Source organism: Colias philodice, chromosome 10, assembly GCF_061535455.1.
Source record: "Colias philodice isolate Cphi_HAF_F1 chromosome 10, ilColPhil1 Martin Lab GWU primary, whole genome shotgun sequence".
NCBI classification, from domain to species: Eukaryota; Metazoa; Arthropoda; class Insecta; order Lepidoptera; family Pieridae; genus Colias; species Colias philodice.
This window is the reverse complement of record NC_143095.1, coordinates 4,484,526-4,506,230: the sequence shown is the minus strand read 5'-3', so window position 1 is coordinate 4,506,230 and position 21,705 is coordinate 4,484,526. Positions and strand designations below refer to the sequence as shown.

General features: G+C 32.8%; 5 protein-coding genes and 1 long non-coding RNA gene across 7 annotated transcripts in view; 3 read left to right on the top strand and 3 right to left on the bottom strand.

Annotated features, from left to right (window-relative positions):
• LOC149485140 (uncharacterized) overlaps positions 1-21,705 on the top strand; it is a 385,709-nt gene that overhangs the window by 181,065 nt on the left and 182,939 nt on the right. The gene's annotated exons all lie outside the window — the stretch shown is intronic.
• Positions 1-21,705, bottom strand: part of LOC149485143 (coiled-coil domain-containing protein 12) — a 480,484-nt gene that overhangs the window by 318,487 nt on the left and 140,292 nt on the right. The window lies entirely within an intron of this gene.
• LOC149485156 (uncharacterized) lies at positions 2,211-7,488 on the top strand. The gene is made up of 4 exons (XM_089699599.1): positions 2,211-2,268; positions 3,035-3,121; positions 3,394-3,444; positions 6,294-7,488. The coding sequence occupies exons 1-4, from the start codon at positions 2,211-2,213 to the stop codon at positions 7,469-7,471; spliced, it is 1,374 nt and encodes a 457-aa protein (XP_089555725.1). The 3' UTR covers positions 7,472-7,488.
• Positions 7,498-9,082, bottom strand: Srp19 (signal recognition particle 19). The gene is made up of 4 exons (XM_089699598.1): positions 8,902-9,082; positions 8,648-8,825; positions 8,312-8,451; positions 7,498-7,621 (listed from the first exon to the last, which is right to left on the bottom strand). Exons 1-4 carry the CDS (start codon positions 8,955-8,957, stop codon positions 7,549-7,551), a joined length of 447 nt encoding a protein of 148 aa, XP_089555724.1. The 5' UTR covers positions 8,958-9,082; the 3' UTR covers positions 7,498-7,548.
• Positions 9,228-10,977, top strand: wuho (tRNA (guanine-N(7)-)-methyltransferase non-catalytic subunit wuho). Its single transcript, XM_089699895.1, has one exon. It carries the CDS (start codon positions 9,583-9,585, stop codon positions 10,696-10,698), a length of 1,116 nt encoding a protein of 371 aa, XP_089556021.1. The 5' UTR covers positions 9,228-9,582; the 3' UTR covers positions 10,699-10,977.
• On the bottom strand, positions 10,999-20,505 carry LOC149485153 (uncharacterized). Of its 2 annotated transcripts, none has more exons than XM_089699893.1 (15): positions 20,366-20,505; positions 20,111-20,243; positions 19,604-19,808; positions 19,126-19,322; positions 18,319-18,568; positions 17,236-17,410; positions 16,737-16,876; positions 16,120-16,660; positions 15,851-16,035; positions 15,483-15,775; positions 12,604-14,551; positions 12,284-12,531; positions 12,103-12,199; positions 11,853-12,022; positions 10,999-11,549 (listed from the first exon to the last, which is right to left on the bottom strand). In XM_089699893.1, exons 2-15 carry the CDS (start codon positions 20,236-20,238, stop codon positions 11,375-11,377), a joined length of 4,752 nt encoding a protein of 1,583 aa, XP_089556019.1. In that variant the 5' UTR covers positions 20,239-20,243; positions 20,366-20,505; the 3' UTR covers positions 10,999-11,374. The 2 variants fall into 2 exon arrangements, with proteins under 2 accessions (XP_089556019.1, XP_089556020.1); XM_089699894.1 differs by having other exon boundaries at positions 20,111-20,261; positions 20,386-20,503.

The following is a 21,705-nucleotide window of genomic DNA, read 5'->3' as shown; positions in this document are numbered from 1 at the left end:
GCAATAAATTTACAGCAAAATAATATATCTAGTATTCAAGTAGGACGATAAAAACCCATGACAGTTCTTTGGCATATTATGATAATATATTATGATATTACATATGTAATTTGTAAAATTGTAAATCTGACATGATTAAAAAGAGCAACTATGGGGTTTCTTGCCGATTCTTCTCCGTAGATACTGCTTTCCGAATCGGTGGTAAATGTTAAAGATATGTACTTAATGACGTTTCAAAAGTGCTTCTAGAAGAAGTCTAATTGAATAAATAAATGTTTGAGTTTGAGTTTGAGTTTGAAGATATTGAAGAAGGTCTTTACAATTTTATCATCGTACAAGACATGTGTTATTGTTGCCTCAGACCAAAAAATTGTTAGGAATAAAGCATTAAATCAAAATATATTATCTAATATTATAAATTGTATTATGATTTATCTTTAATCTTATAACAGTGCCACGAGATCTGCCTGCGACTTCGTTCATAAATTACACCTCTCGTTATCGCGAGACAGTATAATTTTTACCGTCCATTTTAAGTAGATACATGATAGAGAAATTTTACCACTAAAAATCATCTTATACAAAACATGTTATATAGTACATAGTACGACGTCTCACTCGTAACTCGGATTCCCTTATCTGTTTGTCGTACCCACACAGCCTCGCCACTAAGTTTCACGTTAAACTCATATCTCCGATTAAAGATTTCATCCCGCGATATTGGACGATCGTAATATTTTAACGACGGACCAAACCAGCCCTGCAACTTCTTTGTTTTACTGCCCTATTTTATTATTTATCGAAACATTTGATGTTAAGGTACCATCAAATAAGTTTATGTGATTATTTATTGCTTTGGCGATACTTAAAAACCCAATTTTTTCACATAATTGTAAAATTAGGAAGGAAATTAATGTGGTCTAAAATATCATTAAAAACTGTTTGTCCGATTAAGTTTTAGTAAAGTCTATAGATAAGCAGCGTTTGGAAACGAGTGTTTTAGGATCGACTGCCAGTTGGTATATAGCCAAGAATTTTATTTGTCGCTCTTGGACCCATTCATATCGACTTTTGCCTATTCTTCTGTTTTGTGAAAATCGGACTATATTTCTCTTCGAAGTTTTGTTAATATGGTACCACTGAACGTATTACAATAGTCTGAACTCTGGAAGTAATTTGAGTTGAACAGCTCTATTATTATCCAATTGGATACTACGTTTAGGTATATTGTTGATTGAATACAAAAATGTTATTCATATATAAAGCGTAAGTGCTTAGTGACTATGTCTTTAAGAATACTATACTTACATATTATTAACTATCAAAAAATATCATAACTTCTAAACTACGAGACATCGAATATGAAACATAGGGTGATCTGGACCACTGATTGACAGTCTTTCTTGGGACACCCTGTTATACTTCAAAAAAAAAAATAATATAAAATATAGATGCCTAACACATTACGCTCAATCTATCCAGTAGAGCTACACTCATAAAATAATATTATGGACCACTGTGCAATAAGCTGGTAAATAATTTATGAACAACGCGGTTATAAATTGTTTCAAATACCTAGTACATATTAAATAGGGACGTCCACAATATAGGTAGGTACAATCATAATTTTCTTGACAACAGGTATGTAATATTTTAATTACAGACCTTATATAACACATCCTCAATTATTTTTTGTAATATTATATAGTTATCTTATAAATAACTACTATAAGTATTATTTTTATCCTACAATATACATATTACACCTAATATTTTAGTCTTCAGTTGAATACCTAGATGTATAGCTTAATTAATTTAAATTCCGAGTTTAATAAAATTTTGCACACTGTAAGTAATGTGCGAATGTATTTTATCTCAATTACGATAAATAAATTCCTATTTATTTATACGACTACATGGGCGAAGCCGGGGTGAGAAACTCTAGTTTGTAGAGCGAAAAATACATGATTTTAAACAATTAGGTATTCACTTAATTATTTCACAGCAAAATGTTATGTTCTGAAAAATACGCATCTTTTTAAATCTAATCCTATAAATACAAAAATCATGGATACATGCAAAAAAGTGCAACTCTTGCGAATTCTTTGAAGGTTATTTATTTAATATGAATAAACGAAATTGTTAATTCTGCTTAAAAAGTCACGTAGTTAACGTGTATCGTGTGTTTATTGTTGTAAAGATGTTTGAAGATGGAAATCCGTGCATTATATTGCTACGTTATTTTTAATTGTTTTTTAATGTTTCCAAGTAAGTTTTTTTTGTATTAATCCGCAGTCCTCTAATTATAATTAAAGCCTTAACAATCAATACACTTGTCATTATACTTATAATTTTAAAGATTTTTCCTCAATGTTTAAACTTTGAGTCTAAAAATAATTTTCTCTTTGACCTTTTGTCATTCGTTATTTTATTTTTACAAAATGTAGAGTTTTCTATTAAAAGCCATATATTTATTAATTAGAACTTAATTCAGTAATTATTGTTTCCACTATGCAAATTAATTATAAAAGGAAATAATTGTAAGGCGCTTATATGTTCATGAAATAAGTAAAAAAGAAAGTCTTTTATTCCATTAGCTCAAGGATTTTGCCTCTTGTTATGCTTCATTTCGCGTTTTAATAAGTAGTAGGTATAATTAATGAACAACAGTAACATTAATTTAATTTATTCCTACATACCGAGTATTTTTTGCATAGTAAGTATTTAAAATGATATAAGAATCGCTCTTATTTTCTATATTAAATTCATTTTTTCGTACCTACCTTATTTTTTGTAAATTCTGAAATTGATTACAACTTACTTTTCTTAACATATAACTTAAACCTAAGCCCCGATTCTTAATTAGGTAGTGCGTGACAAAGCCTGAAAAGCCATCGATTCCCAATTCTGGAGTAGGTAAACATGTTTCTCTTCCACATATAAAATTATATTACATACCTAATTCACCTCAATTATACCTATTTATTTATAGACAAATAATCGATAAAGTTGTTTTAAAATAATCATTTTTCAGGTTTCGACGCAAAAACATTCTCCTTGAACGAAGCTATTGCAGCCGAAGCAAGAAATCAAGATTCAATAAAATTACCTCGAGTACCAGGTTCTTATATTCGTTGTAATATCATAATAGCTTTTGAGCGACATATATACTTACGTATAATTTAACTCCTTTCAGATCTTACAAAATAAAGCAAAAATAGCTCATGTTCTTGTTCAAGATATCATTTATTCACATTATGATATATATTATAATGTGAATAAATGATATTCAAGACATAATTACGATGATAATTATTGTTAGGTAACTAGGTACAAATTTAATTTAGGTTGAGGTTGACAAATGAAATTTATTTTCATCTGTTTTTATTTCAGATACACTTTTAAAAGAAGATTATTTACCATCGCAACGACAAAGAAATAGGGGTATGTATTATTTTTTGTTTTATATTGCACACAAAACGAATATTATGTACCTATGTATACACAACTGTTGTTTATAATTATTAGTAGGTAAGTATTACTTAATATTTTTACTTCTTTTTGAAGTGAAACTTCTTTATCGGGGGTGGACAAAAATTTTGTGTAACATTTTTGCGTTACGCCGCGCGCGTGACATTTTTGCGTTACGCCGTACTCGTGACATTTTTGCGTTACGCCGTACTCGTGACTATTTACATTATACATGTTATATTAAAGTGATCAGCAAAATCAAAGGGTTTGTTTTAATTCTAATTCCAGTGAATTTCTAAAAAAAGTAAATAAGTAATTACATCTATTTTTCTAATACTTAGGTGTAATATTGGTATTTATTTTTCTAAGTTATTTATGATTAACCTCACTTTTTGATTGTATTTTTCAATACACTAACACGTGGGTGGAATTATGGTATCAATTTTTTCTAATACTTGAATGTTGATTGTGGTATTTATTTTTCTAAAATTGTATTTAAAGTTAATAGACCGGGAGATACTGACACAAAATTGCGAGTCATTTGTAACAGGATGGCGGTTCTACAGGGGTCTTAGTACGCAATGACAAAAAGAAAAACGATGGCGTGAACGCTGGTACCGGCGGCTTAGTCGCGTGGGCGTTAGTCGAACTCGTCGGAAAATAGCGAAAGTCAAACGATTTGTAACAGTATGGCACTTATTTTTCCTGTAAGTTTGAGGATCAACAAATATAAATACAAAATTTCAAAGATCTATGTGTTGGAAATCTTCACTTATATAAATTAATAATAAATTAAGTTTTCAAGTATGACAGCACTTTTTCCCCCTACTAGAAGTATGGCAAATATAATAATGGTCACATTTTATCAAATACTCTCCAAAAATCCAAATGCAATACTGGTACAAAAAGTTTGGCGAAATAAAATTTTTTTGCAGATTTTCGGCGGTATGGCGACCATTTGGAATCGTCCGAAAAGTATGGCATGGCGATTTTCGTAAATGGCTGCACGACGATAGTTACCTGTGCAAAAGTTAGCCTGGTACAAATGGTTGAATGATTGTTTTATTTAAATCAACACATTCGCATCGGTATGGCGGGCTGTAAGTCACACCGGAAAAGTATGGCATGACACTACCGCCTACTACTTTTTTATGGGCTATCGGTAAATTCTAAAATTTTTGTGTTACAAATCGTTTGACTTTCGCTATTTTTCCGACGAGTTCGACAAACGCCCACGCGACTAAGCCACCGGTACCAGCGTTCACACCATCATTTTTCTTTTTGTCATTGCGTACTAAGACCCCTGTAGAACCGCCATCCTTGTTACAAATGACTCGAAATTTTGTGTCAGTATCTCCCGGTCTATAACCTCAGTTTTTGATTGAATTTTTTAAAACACCAACACGTGGGCGAGATCATGTTATTTATTTTTCAAGTTATTTAAGCTTAACCTCTGTCATAATATGTATATACTATGTGCGTCATTAATTTCTGACTGTTTCGAGATTTCGACATTAGGAATTTATATTTATTACCTCTATTGTTCGAACAAAAATAAGTTACCGCCTTTAAGAACTTGCCGACAATGTAAGTACAGTATTGTTTCTTAGAAAACATTTTAGTAGTATACGAAAATAAATCTATGACTCACGTTAACACGTGTTTGCTTGATTGGTGTTCAATTATGATTTTGTGAATTCAATATTTATAAGAATAAACCTCAAACTCTTTATGTCCAATCAAAATCCGCCTAAGTCGAAATCCTTTATAAGTTGAAAACTCTATATAACTCGAATTTTTTGGCGTCTCCCTTGGTCTTTTGAACTACCGCACGAGCTGAGCGAGCGAAGCGAGCGAGTCGCGGCAGTGGCTGGCTTAAATATTCAAATAGGTAGCGAGGAGCGAAGCGACGAGCATCTTAGGTTAACTTTTGAACTACCGCACGAGCCGAGCGAGCGAAGCGAGCGAGTTGCAGTAGCGGCTGGTGTAAATATTTAAATAGGTAGCGAGGAGCAAAGCGACGAGCATCTTAGGTTAACTTTTGATTTTTGAACTACCGCACGAGCCGAGCGAGCGAAGCGAGCGAGTTGCAGCAGCGGCTGGTGTAAATATTTAAATAGGTAGCAAGGAGCGAAACGACGAGCGTGTTAGACTAACGTATTTCTGTAATATTGTATACAAGCTGTGCCGCGCGGTTTCACCCGCGTGGCTATGCTCCTGTTGGTCTTAGCGTGATAATATATAGCCTATATTACTCGTGGATAATGTAGCTTTCGAATGGTGAAAGAATTTTTAAAATCGGTCCAGTAGTTTATGAGCCTATTCATTACAATCAATCAAACAAACAAACAAACAAAGTTTTCCTCTTTATAATATTACTGTAGATAGTAAATTATTTTTTGAAAAATAAGGTCATAAAGAAGTTTCACTTCTTACGTGTGTACTCTAGTACACGCACACATTTTTTCTACATCCTAGCGTGCCATATATCCTAAGATAATATAATGTTGATGGTACATTTGTATTGTTTTATTTTAATTTTCGTGTTTAGAGTTGTTCTCTTATGTTTGACAAAATAAATTAATTTATTACATATGTAATGATTTCAATAATTACTCGAGCTGTTAAGTGTTAGACATACGTAGGTACCTGTCGTCATAGTCTAACAATTGGCAATTGCAGAGAAATCTTTGCATAGAAGTTAGAAAATAACCTATTGCTTTAAATGTGGGTATTTCTTTAAATTTACGTGAAATTCTTATTACTTGTAAATTAAAATCGTGTCAAATCGTATTGAATAAACTCCGTATTTTTTTTTTCAGATTTATCAATATTGCAACCAACGAGAACGTCTCCCTCAAAGTATAGAAAATCATTTCTTATTAAACCCCCAATTTTGCCTAAAATATTTAAAAGAACACAAAATCGCTTTCCAGTAAAACAAATTAAACAGACTAAACGAGAATCGGATAACCATGAGGAATTTAACCAGAATTACCTGCCGTTATTTAGGAGTCTTAGTGTTATTCTTGACAACATTCTCAGTACAGGCTCAGAGGAAGTCGTCGTGCCAAGAAATAAATTTAAACGAAATCCAAAAACACAGGACGCAAGCGACATTGTTTGCAATTGCGCCTATAGATCGACAACTGAATCACACTTATCCAGCTCGTATGAAGAGACAGTTGTTCCCACGTCTCTCTCCAATGAGGTCGAGACTGGGACTATCCCGTCTACCCCGCTTACCTCCCCGAAGACCCATCGTACTACCATTAATAACAAACGCCATCTCAGACGGAATAAGAACATACCCATATTACCTACAAGAAATACCGCTAGCTTTATCAGAAACATTAATGGGTTCGGTGAGAGAAGCGGCGCCTCAGATATCAAACACTCTAAAGGAACTTTCACCAGGGATAATAGAAATAATGAACACAATACCAGAAGCACAGTCATTAAATCCATTACAGAAAATAGTGAAGAGAATACCAACTGTGATTCAGGAAACTGTTCAAGCCATGAATCCCGAGGAGGATTACGAGCAAAGGGACTATTTACCCAAACTTCAATTGGAAAAGGAAACCAAAATGCTGAACTCCTTCACGCGTCCGTCTCAAGTATTGAAGGAAACCTACTTGAGCACGAAGAGCAAAATCAACTCCCAAATCGAGGAATCCAAGCGGAAGGCACAGAACTTTTACCAGAATATGTTTCAAGAGTACAAGGATTTGAACCCGATAACAAAACAGAAATTGAACAAACAAAAGAAAAAGATTATGCCGCAATCGAGCGGTATATCTCCAGTGCTAAGCGAGTCTCTAACCGAAATAGCACAAATCCCACAGAAAATAAAAAACATCGTGGAGCAAATGAAGCAGTAACTCAACACTTAGAAGGCCCAAATAAAGTCGTCATGATATTCGATGGATATAGTGTCGCTCGAGATGTCAATGGTGAAAATAAAATGTCTGAAAAGGCTATAGAAATACGTACGTAAATTAGGATTAAAGTAATACAAAGGAGTAGGATATTTAATAATTTTTATTTTTAAGAAATATATACAATAAAAATAAACTAACGACGTCCTTTCTTTCCTTTACTTTTGTTGGCGGTTTGCTGTGCTGCCTGGGGTTGTTGTTCAGCAGGTCTAAAACAAAACAAATGAATATGTTATATTACCGAAAAACAACAGAATTGATACACATTTTACTATTAGACATTTACATTTTTGATTTAGAAAAAAAAAATGAATGCGTACAAAGTTATATCACATATATATTGACAAATTTGATTGTTCCTATTTTTAACATATTACCAAAAATTCTAAACGGTAGTTTTAATTCTTACATTGTTTTAAAAAATTACATTTTATATTCAATACAAAAAGCAGTCAAATCTGCCTCTAAGGTTTTAAATTACAGATAGTTAAGACTTAAGCATTTCTATTATCGCCAAACCAAATACAAACCTAAACTAGAGGTTATTTACATACTTGTATACAGTTTAATCAGTTGTAGGTCAGAACGATTAGTGCTGCTGTTTTGGATTTATAAATTTATAAAGGATAGAAAAAATTCGATCATGAGGCGGGACTCGAACCCGCATCCTTTCGTGCCATTCCGGGGCTGATGCCGGACCAACTCGGCCACTCGTGACTCATGTTTTAGATTTGTTTCTTTAATTAAGAACTAATATTATAACTACTGTAGGAGCAGAGCAATGCACGTAAAACAGCAGGGCACAGCTAGTCATAAGTATTTCAACCTACACAAACTTTAAAGTAAACATTGTAATATCATTTTATACAAATGTTTTAAAAGTATTTATAATATTGTACCTGTTCTGGCGAGTTTTTAACTTAGGTATTGAGTCAGCTAGGTATTTCATTACATCCTCCCGTGTGGCAAATTCTGACTTGATTGGTGAACCGTCATCATTCTTTATTTCCACTCTAAGCCTTCCTCTGTATAACATTTCCTGTAAAATAAGTACATTTTTATATTAAAGAATAGATAATAATAAGTTACTATATACACTGATATAATAGATGAAAGATTTGATTTTACAATATATGCTCGTAATGTACATACTTATGAACAGCATAGACACTCATATAATCCTGTTGGAGTCTTACAAGATACTGTCTGTTATTTCCAATACAATAATTATTTACCTTGCTACGCTCTCGTGGATACAATTTGTTTTCTACTCCAATATGTAACCCTGTTGGTAACAAAACATCTCTCATTTCCTGGTAAGTTGGGTTCTCGACGCATGCAGATTTAGGAAGTCTTCGTCCCTCTGCTAGAGTTTTTTTACTATTAATATAAGCAGGGTAAATACAAACCCATCTGAAATAAAATATATCAAAATAAGTGGAAAATATTAGAGATACTCAAGGCACGACTTCGTAAAACTGGATAAAACCTTTCCACGTCAGTATGTTTCTTTTCAGGGCTCCAGGATGTAATCATAGAAGCCATTTTTAACTTATACGGGAAAGCTGTTTCTAACACTGATTATATGAAATAAACTTTAATTTATAATAACTTTAAAAATGTTAATATTATTTCGTGGAATGTGGAATACAAATGTCAAATGTCAATAATTGCGTGACAAGGAGTTGACATTAGACAAAGTATAAAAATATGTCAAAAATGACAACTTCTTTCTAGTGGTGTGCATTGGCATTTGCTCGAGTTTACGCTGCTCGGCTCGTTACACACGTGTTATAATTATTATGCACCAAAGTAAGATTAAGACAGCTCACAGCTGTGAATACTATGTTATATAGTTATTGTTAATTGTTCACATTTAATTTCAAGTTTCAACATGTACTTGGTCTGTTAACTGGGTCCTTTGTATTAAGTAATGGGTTTTAACTGTTTTTAACCTGCTTTATGAAAATTAAGATATAACTTTTCGGTCAGTTAGCAACACTTTCCGGATGATCATTTTCAATACGTCAAAAGTCAAAACAATGTCAAAAATACAAAATAAATGTTTTAGCAGTTTTAGGTTATGTACAACATTAACGTAATATTGTAATTGTTGGTATATAGCTTTAATATTACGCGTAAAAAGTAAAAACACTTTAAGTAATACACCATGCATTGCATAGCTGTAATCAATAATACAATTGTAGTTTCTAAAGGAAGTTTCATTGACTGTTACATTAACGATAAACATAATGTTATAAATTTACAAGACTCAACCGGTGCTGAAGAATATGTGTGTGATATCACTATTTCCAACGATTCTAAATATATAGCTATATTAACTTCGGCAAAGAACCTGATTGTGTACGAATTACCTGGCCTTAAATTGTATAAGTCATTTGTTCTGCCTAGAAGTGCTAGCAAAATAAGATTCGGTGCAGAAAATACTCACTTATTTGTGGCAGATAAGACTGGCGATGTCTTATTTTATGATATAATAAGTGATGAAGGTGGAACGAAACTGCTGGGTCATCTCAGTCTTCTCCTCAATGTTTTACAAAGCAAAGATGGTAACTATCTAATATCATCAGACAGAGATGAAAAGATTCGAGTTTCTAGCTATCCAAACACATATAATATACAGACATATTGTCTTGGACATAAAGAATTTGTTAATCACATAGAATTCTTACCACATGATGATAAATATTTAATTAGCGCTTCAGGTGATGGGAGCATAAAATGTTGGGATTTCATAAAAGGGCATCTCTCTTGTACTATTGAAACAAAACTGGATATAAGTGACCAAACACTCCAAATGGAATTTAAGAAAACCATGGATGAAAATGGCATTGAAGTAGATAGCCTTCCAATTGTGCACTTATCTGCAACTAAGTTAAATGAATCCACAAGCTTAATAGCTGTTACCGTTCATTCGTTAAATAGTATACTAATTTATAGTTTAGAGACAACTGAATGTAAAGTGAATTATAAATTAGTTGATAAGATTGTACTCAATTATTTTCCAGCCTGTATACAATTTTACAATATGACCCTTTTCGTTTTCGACAGTAGCACAAGCAGTTTAGCGGAATTTGAAGTTCTATATGAAAATGACAAAGTGACTATTAATATGTTAAAAACAATTACAATGTTTGATGAAAAGGAAACTGCAACAGTAATCAAAAATGACTTTGAATATATAAAAGTACTTTTTAAGAGAAAGTTTGATAATGTACAAGAATATCAAGAAAGGAAAAAGAATAGAATTGAAAAATCATCATGAATCATCATCTAATCGTAGAGAAAATGGAATGGAATTTATTTTACGCAAAACTTAATTTGAATTATTACCACATAATACTACATAAAAATAGACAAATTTTATCCTCATCAATTATTAATGTAGAGAAATAAGCTTATTGTTAAAGTACTGCAATTTTTTTATGAGGTAAAACATCTTATCGTATCAATATCAATGATGAGAGTATGCAGAAATTTGATAAATGCATAAAATGTTTTTTTTTATTATGATTATTTATTGTATTTAAAGACAGGTTATTTTTGTTGCGAATAAATAAAACAATTTTTAAACATGTGTTTGTTTATTTGTCATTACAATCCAACCAAGATATGAAGTGCACAATGTTTTACAAAAATAAACGAAATCTAAGTAATGTCTCAACATTCACCTAACAAGAAGAGCTAAGCCAAGTATTCATAATATACTAACAAAGAAAAACTAAAAATACATTATCACAATTTTAACTAAACACAACAATTAAAATATGTTAAAACTGTTAGCTGATTCAGATATTATTGCCAGTAACACAAGATCTAGAAGGCCTTACATTTTCCATGAATGGATTCATCAAATATAACTTGTATATTTAATAATACAGATTTACAATCATTATAATTCCTAAATGCAATAAATACAATTTTCTTTAATTCATTTTTATTTACCTACATTTAAGCACATTAGCAAAGTTACGGAGTTGAGAACCGAGACTATCCATTTCATTCAAAACATTATCTACATCTGCTTTGAGATCCATAAGGTCAGGTAGATTGTTGCAGTCAGGCACATTGAGCAGAGTCGTAAATATTTTATCCCATAAACTCACCTTCATGTACCTATAGAACAAATACAGACATGAATATTGACACCAAACATTTTCCATAACCCATTGACCACCGAGCGGCCCGATCGGGCCGCGACACAATAGATTTTCTATTGTGTCTGTGATTCCGGGTCTGAGGGAATAATAAACATCAATGTGATTTTAGTAATATTTCACTGCACAGTAAAATATATGTTACTAATACAACAGTACACATCTACTGTGAAGAGATCAATCTAATGAAAATTTTGAAAAAATCGCAACTTGAATTTGCTTTTTAATCAGATGTCAAGTGACAAAATTATAATGATATTACCTGGGTAGTTTCTTATCAATGTTCCATTGACCTAAACGATTAGCTACCTTCATGTAGCTTCCCATTAGAATAACATGAATGGTGCCAGCCAAACAATACAAATCTGTTTGATATGTCCACGGTTTGCCTTCTCTCATCTCAGTGCATGTAAATCCTTCCGTTGCAATTAACTAAAACATGTTATAACATATAAGTTAATTCAATTCAAGGTTTCATAGATAAAAATAAACATACAAACTAAATAAATTACCTCTCTAAATGTTGTTCCCTCTGGGAACAATGACATGTCTATTGCACAACCTAAATCTATTAGCTGAAGGGAAGGAGTTCGCCATTCTTGTGTTGGTCTGTAAAATTATGGTATACATGAAATAACCTTAATGAACTCGTATCAACATGCAATCTAAATAGTGCTACAAAAATAAACTTACATTTTCATCAACAAAAAGTTGTCAGGTTTTATATCAGCGTGAATGATCTGCGCCTTGTGAAGATAATGGACTATGGACAGCATCTCCGATGTCAACAATATAACAATAAACTCGTTAATACATTTTGAGGTAGCTACACGTACTTTATTCGCGACATCCAACAAAGATCCATATTTAGAATATTCCGATACAAACAAGCTAGCATTGTCTCCAAGAAATGACGTCGTTATGTCCATATAACCTGGAAGCTGTTAAAAAAGTTGTAATATGGAAGGAATAATATTGAAACTAAATTCAATTTAAGATATAGTAATATTTACCATAAAGGGATCCTTTATTCTGGCTTTTATTTCTTGACAAATGTAAAACTCCCAAGGCCGACTTGGCTTCTGATATTTCACAGCAACTGATTTATTACTATGAAGGTCTAAGCACAAAAATACTGCTCCATAATTTCCTTTACCTAGCTGCTTTTCGACAGAAAATTTAGATCCTCCTACGGTCATTACTGTCGCTAGTTGCAGTTTGGGAATTGACTTTACTTCGTTGTAACCATCTGCATGTGTTTTGTTCGGAAATTTCACATACTCTAACAATGAAGTTAACATTTTCTTGTTGAATGGATCAATTACTTTAGGAAAGTCGATGTCAGCCGGCCGTGGAATATCTGTCGTGTCTATCATAGATATGGAATGGTTTGATTTAAATGCTGCACACTCCATACTATTTTCACTATCAACATCCATGCCATAGCCATCAGATTGGAAGTCCGAGTGTCGCGAGTATACAGATGAGATTCGGCTTTCCTTACTAACAGAGTCCCTGCTGTCTTCAGATTGAACGTCAACTCTATGTTCGAAATCTAACTGTCGCTTAGAAATATCTTTGTTTTTATCTATCATATGAGTAACTTTAGCGGATTGAATTGGCGTAGCAGGCTGAGCTGTCATACCATCTTTACTGTCTGAATCCGAAAGCCCCGAAGATGGCGGAATTTGCGCTTGTTCAGGACTCGATACATAGAGATTTTTATGCATTTTTTGAGATATACTTGGGCTATTGGTAAATTTGGGAGTATTTGCGTTATCTTTAGGTTCATTTCTATTGGTAATGAAGTTCAGGAACTGATTAGAAAATCCAACATCTGGCGAATTTTGTCCCATTTTAATATTCGGCTGGTCGTGTCTGATGTTTCGCAGTGCAGCTGTAGGGCTTTTATGGGGAGTTGAATTTTTAACAATAGCATTTTTGTCCATTTCTTCTTTAACTGTATTGTTAACATCTTGGCGCATCTGTACATCACCATACGATCCTTGCGATACATGCGACGAAGTATTTCTGAAGTTACTTTGTGATTGCTGAGGACTTTGGTAAACTTGGAAAGGCTGATTATTATTATTCATGCCATATCCAGATTGATTAACTTCAACAGGTTTAGGAGGATGCCTGTATGGACTTTGTACTGTACTAAAGTTGGGGCTAGTAGTGTGATGGCTAGTGTTAGTGTACATGTTTGCATTAGTATATTGACTTTGCATGCCGTGAAAGTTTTGCTGACTATAGGCTTGGCTTTGAGCTGGAAGCTGACTAGGTCTTTGGTAATACTGGGAGTTTTGATACTGTGGTTGATGGGTTGGGCTTTGGAACATTGCAGCTTGCTGTTGGTTAACATACATGTTTTGTCTTTCAGGTTGATTAGCGTAATGATAGTCTTGTCTACCCGAAAAGTTATGTTGAGGGCTCATCATTGCGTGGCCTGGGCTACGATACCCCATTTGATTAGAATACGTCGGACTTTGGAAACCAGTAGGCACCGATTGAACTGGGGGCTTCATTTCATGGGGACTTTGCATACCTGGATGCTGTGGACTATGATATACATTAGGATTGGGACTTCCAAAGCCTTGCATTTGTTGCTGGTTTATCATCTGATTATTGGAGTATCCTTGTTGGTAGTTATAATTTTGTTGAAAGTGCATTGAATTTTGTGAATTGTAACCATTATTATAATTTTGAGGTTTTTGGTACTGATGATCGTGTGTATGATAAGGCACGGCAGGAGAAGGCATAGGTCCCGCATTACTTTCTTCCCGTTTTTGAGATCCAGCCCTTGCAAATTGCCCATTTGGCAACCTAGCTTGGGCTGGCATAGATGCTCTCTTACTTTGATGCATTGGATCGTTTTGATTATACATTGAATCAAAGTTTGTTGTGTAACCAGTGAAGTTTGTTCTTGTGGATTGACCAGAAGAGCTAGATCCCGATTTGCTGCAAAATTTGACAGATTTAGGGCTGATTTTTCAATCCTTGGTTAAAACTTATTCATCGAATAACATATTAAACTACCGTTTCAAAAAGGTATTGTAAGTGTCCGTATTTGACAGTATACAGGTGACATTTTAATATGTTCGTGTAATACTTTATTGGACGGATAAATTTTAACCAAGGATTGAAAAATCGGCTCTTAGAGCCAGCGCGCACGAGCAACTTTGTCTCCGCAACTATTTTGTCTCTCCCATCAATTTGTATGGGGAGTTGCGTCGCTACGTGCGCGCACTTTCATACTATACCATGGGTGGGAGAGACAAAATAGTTGCGGAGACAAAGTTGCTCGTGCGCGCTAGCTCTTAATGAAAAGTGGTGACAACTACTGACTTATTATACTAATTAAAATCTCAATGACATAAATATAATATTATGGTGGGTATAGACTAGTGTTTTGAACATTTATATGTAAAATAACGTTATTTCGAATGGTATAAGCTGTGATGTAACATTCCTACGAATCAAATGTTATAACTCACAATGTTGGTGTGATTTACCTGTAATATTTTGAGGTATGGTCTATTACCTAGGTTACATTTTCTTTTGAATGTTTTGGAATTAGAGGAAAGGTTCGTGTCGTCCACGTTCGTGTTTTTGTTCGAAAAATGTTACAGCAATATTATTTTTGCTTTCAACATCAGGATGGAACAAAACACTGATCATAGTGTTTGAGTAACAATAAAATATAACACAACAAATGTTCAATGTACTCAAAAATAAATGTAAAGTGAATGCTATAATCTATACCCACCCTTTGTTTTTCATCTTTACCTATACACTCATATTATGAGTTTTATTAATTCTATTTAAAAATGTTTACATAATTACAAACAAAACAAACTAAAAAAATGTACTTAAGGCAATTATTGCTCACCTATTATACTCTCTTGTAGCTTCCATGATAACAGAAAGGCCGCCTCCTTGATTATCTACAGTAACATGTTGATCAGTAGGTTGCTTGGTCTCTTCCCTTTTTATATTCTGTTCTTGATGTTCCATCACACTATCGTCTATATTGAACTTAGGCATTGTAGCATATTTACTCGACTGATCAACAGAACTCATAGGTTTTTTGAACTGTGACATATTAGGAGTACTAGCATCCTTTATATTAAAATTGAACACTTGAGTACATGATGGCTCTTCGTAGTAAGCTGTTTTATTTATCTGGAAAAAATTACATATTTTTTAATATACAATTACCTATTTTGATAATGTGATTAACATGCACAAAAAATATACCTGAGGCATTTGAGTAGGAGCATTAAATTTTTTCTCATTTTCTTTATCATTAGGTAGACTCTGCATTTCAGTCAGCTCATAGGTCTTCTTTGTATTCAATGCCATTGTCATAGATCTATCTTCATGTATATCAAATTTTGGCACGTCATATTGCTCTTGTACCATTGGCTGGACCATTGATGGTTCTAAAAATAATATTTAAATAAAAAAGACATAGTTTTTATAGCACAAACCAGTGTAAGATGTATTAGTGTATGATTATCACTTACCATTGTCATTGAATATGTTTCTAAGCTCCCATCTGGCCTCTTTAGTATTCACAGTAACTGAATCTCCCAAAAGGTTACCCATCAAACTTCTATTGAATTCTTCCATCAAATTGTTTTTACCATAATTTGTACCATTTTCACCTCCATAACTGGGAGAAGTGTGTTGATTTAATTGATTTTCTTTATCTACTTGTGGCTTACGATTCTCATCAACATTCTTAGCTGCATGTTCACTGACTTCTTTAGAATCTAAATTAACAAAAACTTTAGGTTCCCCAGGAGAATGTATTGAAGAGATTTTTGTAAAATTTTGCAAACAAGGCGTACTTAGCGGCATCAGCTGCGACATATGATCTTGTTCACTATCCAAAGCACAATTTGCTAATGTTTCTAATGCACTACATTGCGCCAATGTTTCATTCATGTTAAATTTTTGCCTCAACTCCTCATTTGTTTCACTTTTGGGTTTAAATGTTTTCTCTAAATTATACTTTCTTGACCTTATTTCTTCTAAACTGTACTCCTTATCATTAACATATACCTAGAATGAAAAATAAACAATTAGATACACTTATAAACTTCAAACAGTTTTCCAATAAATATGTAGAAATAATTACCTGAGATTTATTATAACAGGATATTTTTGTTGGGTCTACAGGATCAGGTACACATAGAGGCACATTAAATGTTAAATCATCAACACAATAAGGCAGGTGGTTGGCTGAAAGTCTAAGTTCGTCATCTGTATCTTCATAAGCTAATGAATGGGAAAAACAAAAAATATATTAAAACATTGTAAACATTAAATATTAATACTTTATGGGCAATTTAACATTAAAGTTAGGTAAAGGATAGTTATTTAAGCACTTGCAAGCTAATTTTTTCTAGCAATCCATACTAATATTATAAATGCGAAAGTAACTGTCTGTGTGTCTGTTACTCAATTACGCCTAAACTACTGACCCAATTTGCATGAAATTTGGTATAGAGATATTTTGATACCCGAGAAAGGACATAGGATAGGTTTTATCCCGGAAATCCTACGAGAATGGGTTTTTCTTTGAAAACGCGGGCGAAGCCGGGTTGGACCGCTAGTTTTTAATAATTTTGACTTACGTGTGAATGACAGTGGTTGGTGTGGTACAATATGCGAGTGAACCATTTTCGTTTTAGGGTTGGTCCAGATACCCACTTCTTTGTCGTTCTCGATGTTACTGCAAGCTTGAACTAATGATGCAGGCCCTGGGTCCTCTGCCACAGGAATTGTTGCACGGGATGTTGATGGTGCATCCTACATTAGTATAAATAAAAAAAATGTGTGCGTGTACTAGTGTACACACGTAAGAAGTGAAACTTTTTTATGACCTTATTTTTCAAAACATAATTCACTATATGAATATTTACAGAAATACGTCAATCACGCGTGGTACGGATAAAAACAAGATGGCGCGTAACGGAAAAACGTTACACTAAATTTTTTTCCAACCCCGATAAGGAAGTTTTACTTCAATAAATAAATCATTTATTGCATAAAAACATGGTACATACAAAGATATTGAGATCAAAATTAAACACTGTCATCAAAATTATAATACAAGTTGTTGAATGTGGCTAAGAGAATATTGTTTTGTTATCTTATCTCTATAATTTTAATACATATAAATAAAAATACAGCTTTTGACTAATTATCCCATTGACCACCGAGCGGCCCGTTCGGGCCGAGACACAATAGATTTCCTATTGTGTCTGTGATCCGAGGACTGACGGATTAAGTTCATGTAATTAAATATGCTATGGTATAATATAACTTTCCACTACTAGTGCAATAAGATTATCCTTACCCATTCCAACATGCAAAGAATCAAAGCATGTAATAATTGAACAGATTATGGATGATAGGCATCCATACTAATATTATAAATGCTAAAGTAACTCTGTCTGTCTGTCTGTTACTCAATCACGCCTAAACTACTGAACCACTTTTCATGAAATTTGGTATGGAGATATTTTGATACCCGAGAAAGGACATAGGCTACTTTTTATCCCGGGAAAATGACGCACATCCCGGAAATCCCACGGGAACGGGAACTATGCGGGTTTTTCTCTGACTGCGCGGGCGAAGGCACGAGCAGAAACCTAGTAGGCTATAAATCAAAGATTACATAATTGGATATACAAAAATAGCCATTAGAAACTTACCTCAAAAACATTAAGCATGACATTAGGATTTGGGTTTCTCCCATCATTTCCTTGCTGTCTCACCACTCCTGGTGTTACACTTTTAATACTGTCACCTATTCTTTGAACAGGCACACTAGCTATGTTACGCCTCTTAAATGACTTTAATGAAGTGAGAGCCAAACGGGTTTCCGCAAGAGCAGATGCTGCCTTCCTTTTTGTTGGAGAATCATCATGTAACATCCTCTGTGCAAAAAACAACTGGAAATTCCTGCAATTGAATATACATTTGTACTCTACAAGTTTGTATTTGGTACCAATAATAACTGAAGACTGCAAGTTTGTGAGAATTATTTTATGTACACAATATGCATGCATGCATGTTACATAATATTGCAACTATTTGATCAGAAATTTTTGTTTATTTGTCAAAAATTGTTTTGATTGAATAAACATCTTTATAATTACAAATGTGGAGATGTTGCAGACTTAACAAAGTGTAATGAAGTAATTTGATATTTACAACCTAGTTATAAAATTAATGCATTTGCTTGAACAAGGTCACAATTGTTAAAATGGCCATTCAAGCACAATTGCACAATTTATAAGAGACCATTAGAAATTTTCATTTTATAACAAGTTCAACTATAAATAACATTAAAATAAGTGGCAATCTTATTATAAAACATATATTTAGTCAATAAAGAAATTTTAAAAGTAAAACTCTTTATCAAAACTAGGAAGCTTCCTAGTACATTCCATTGGTACCTATTTGCTGTAAAGGAGTCTTAAGATCAAATTTATCAAGAAATAAAATAAAAAACATACATATGCGCCTGTTCCAATTCGTCTAACGGCTGGGCTTTAGCCTGGAGTCCCAACATATACACTTGATTAGCTTTCTTATAATCTCCAGACTCTTCACAGTAACAAGCCCACGCTCTGTAGAACTCAGAACACTCCACACCAATCCCAGTGTTATGCAGCCTTTGATATATCTCCAATGGGTTTGAGAGGCAATCAATCTAAATAAACAATAAAATACATTTCATACTAAGTAAAAAGTATTAGTAAATTATAGCTTGAATATAGAAATTATAAGTAACATTATGTTACACACCTCTCTCTGTATTAGAATTTAAAATATATATCCAAGTAGTATTTAATATCAAATAAGTGAAAAAGTTATTCACTACTTAATATAATATAGAACCAATGGTATTTCATCAAATCATTACATTGCATAAGACTAAGAATATTAATTTCGAAAATAAACAGTATATAGTTGTGTTAATTAGATACATACATATTTAATCCATAGTTTTATAAGCCTTCTGTCTTGATAATATCTTTCATCCTTTTCAAATAATTGCAAGCAATCTTTAATTAACTTATCCATGTGACCTTCATGACCATGTTTAGGAAAAGATTGCTCTACCCATTGTATGTAATTAAACCAAGGATCTAAGGGGTCAGGTCCCTGGTAATGTCTGATAGCTGCTTCATGTTCTCTACAATAAAAGATTAAATTGGGAACTGAACAAAATGTTATAAGTTATTCCTATAGTCAACAAATTAAGTCTATATGTGCATTTATGTGAATAATATAAGTATAAAATGGTTATGATTGTTTATAACAAATAGATCTGTTGAATTAAAGAACCTTTAATTATTTCAACACATATCTTCACTTTAGACCACATCATCAATGGATTTTAAAGTAAATAAGACCATGTGTAGTTAACTTGTCCTATTGTCGAACTAATACGATGAAACCACTTTTTCTTAAAAATCGTAATAAAAACAAACTTACTCTTTTTGATGTTGCAGCTGTTTTTGGGCATCAACATCAGATTGAGCTTGTAAGGCTGTACCCAATTGCAAAAGGTTTCTGCCGCCTCTTAAAGGTTGGATATTTTCTTTACTTACATCAATATCCATCGTCACTGTAATACGAAACTCAACTATCACAAAAATTTGAGTAAACACATAAAATCTGGCCACAAATATGATTTTTTCAAAAGGTATGATTGCGTTAGAATACGAAAAAATAAAACATCCTTCTTGCCTTTAATATAAAGATATCACTCGTTAAACATATTTAAAGAAAAGCCGTATTGGTTATATTAATATTAAACGCTTAAGATTATGCTTAATTATCCTGAAAAATAAAGTGTAAAAGCTAAAGCACGAATCCAGTATCAAATCAAAGTGACAAACTGTGATAGAATATTGTCTATGATTGCATTCAAATGTAAAGATAACCGTTATTTAAAATGCAAAATTATAAATTTATTTATCTCACATATATAAAACATTAGAATTTAGAATGTTGAATACATTGTTTGTGTGGCAAATTTTTATTTATTGACTGAGTGCAGCATGATTTGTAAATACATAAATTGAAGTAGATTTTTATGTATTTGTATAATTAATTACTATATGAATAACATTTAAGTTGATATTACATAATTTCTATTAATTTAAATAATCATAAAAATGATCATTGGTATGTTTAAAATATTGTAAAAAAAATATTATATAGATTAGAAAACAGCATAGAGTAAAATGCATCTTCAAAATGTACAATAGCAACATTCTTGACACAAAAAGTCAAAGAATATTACTAATTGCTATTCCCCGTTTTCCAATTACAGCACTAGAGCGCATTATGCGGCATAATGCTTAACGTTGAATGTTCCAACTACAGCAACGCTTCGCACAATCGAGCACTAGAAAAAGTAATGCGCGTGAATTGATGCGTGCAATCGATTTATCGTTAGTAATTATTAATTGTTGGAAAAAATTTTAAAGCTTTCGTTTCATTGTAGTTTTTTCGAAATAATCAAAGTTAATTCAAATTGTGTTAAAAAAATTAATATAAGTATGGATGAAGGTACAAACATTGAAAAAAATGTTAATGAAATAATCAAAATCCAAATTACTTAAAATAATCGTAAATATTTTATGTATACCACTTTATTTACACATTAATGAGGTTATTGCTAACTCTATGAATATTTTTTTTTTTCAACACTGAACTTAGCGCAACCTGCTGGTGCGTTTCACGTTCCAATTAAGCATCAGCATAATTCGGCATTGTGCGGCACTGAGTCACATTATGCTCTGTAATTGGAAAACGGGCATTCACAACCACAACACGAACCACAATACCACAATCGAATCAAATTATGAAGTCTAAGTATAATTTTATTAAAGCAAAACAATATAATCATTTTAGTTTATATACGTTATGAACAAGATTAAAAAAAAGACGTGTGGCACTCGGGGACTGCCGTGGTAAAGCTTTTTCTGGATTCGGTCCCCGCGCTCAAGGCCCGCGATAGAAGCTATGCAATAGCCTAACAACATATTTTATATTGCTATAAGTATTTTATTCGTCCTTAT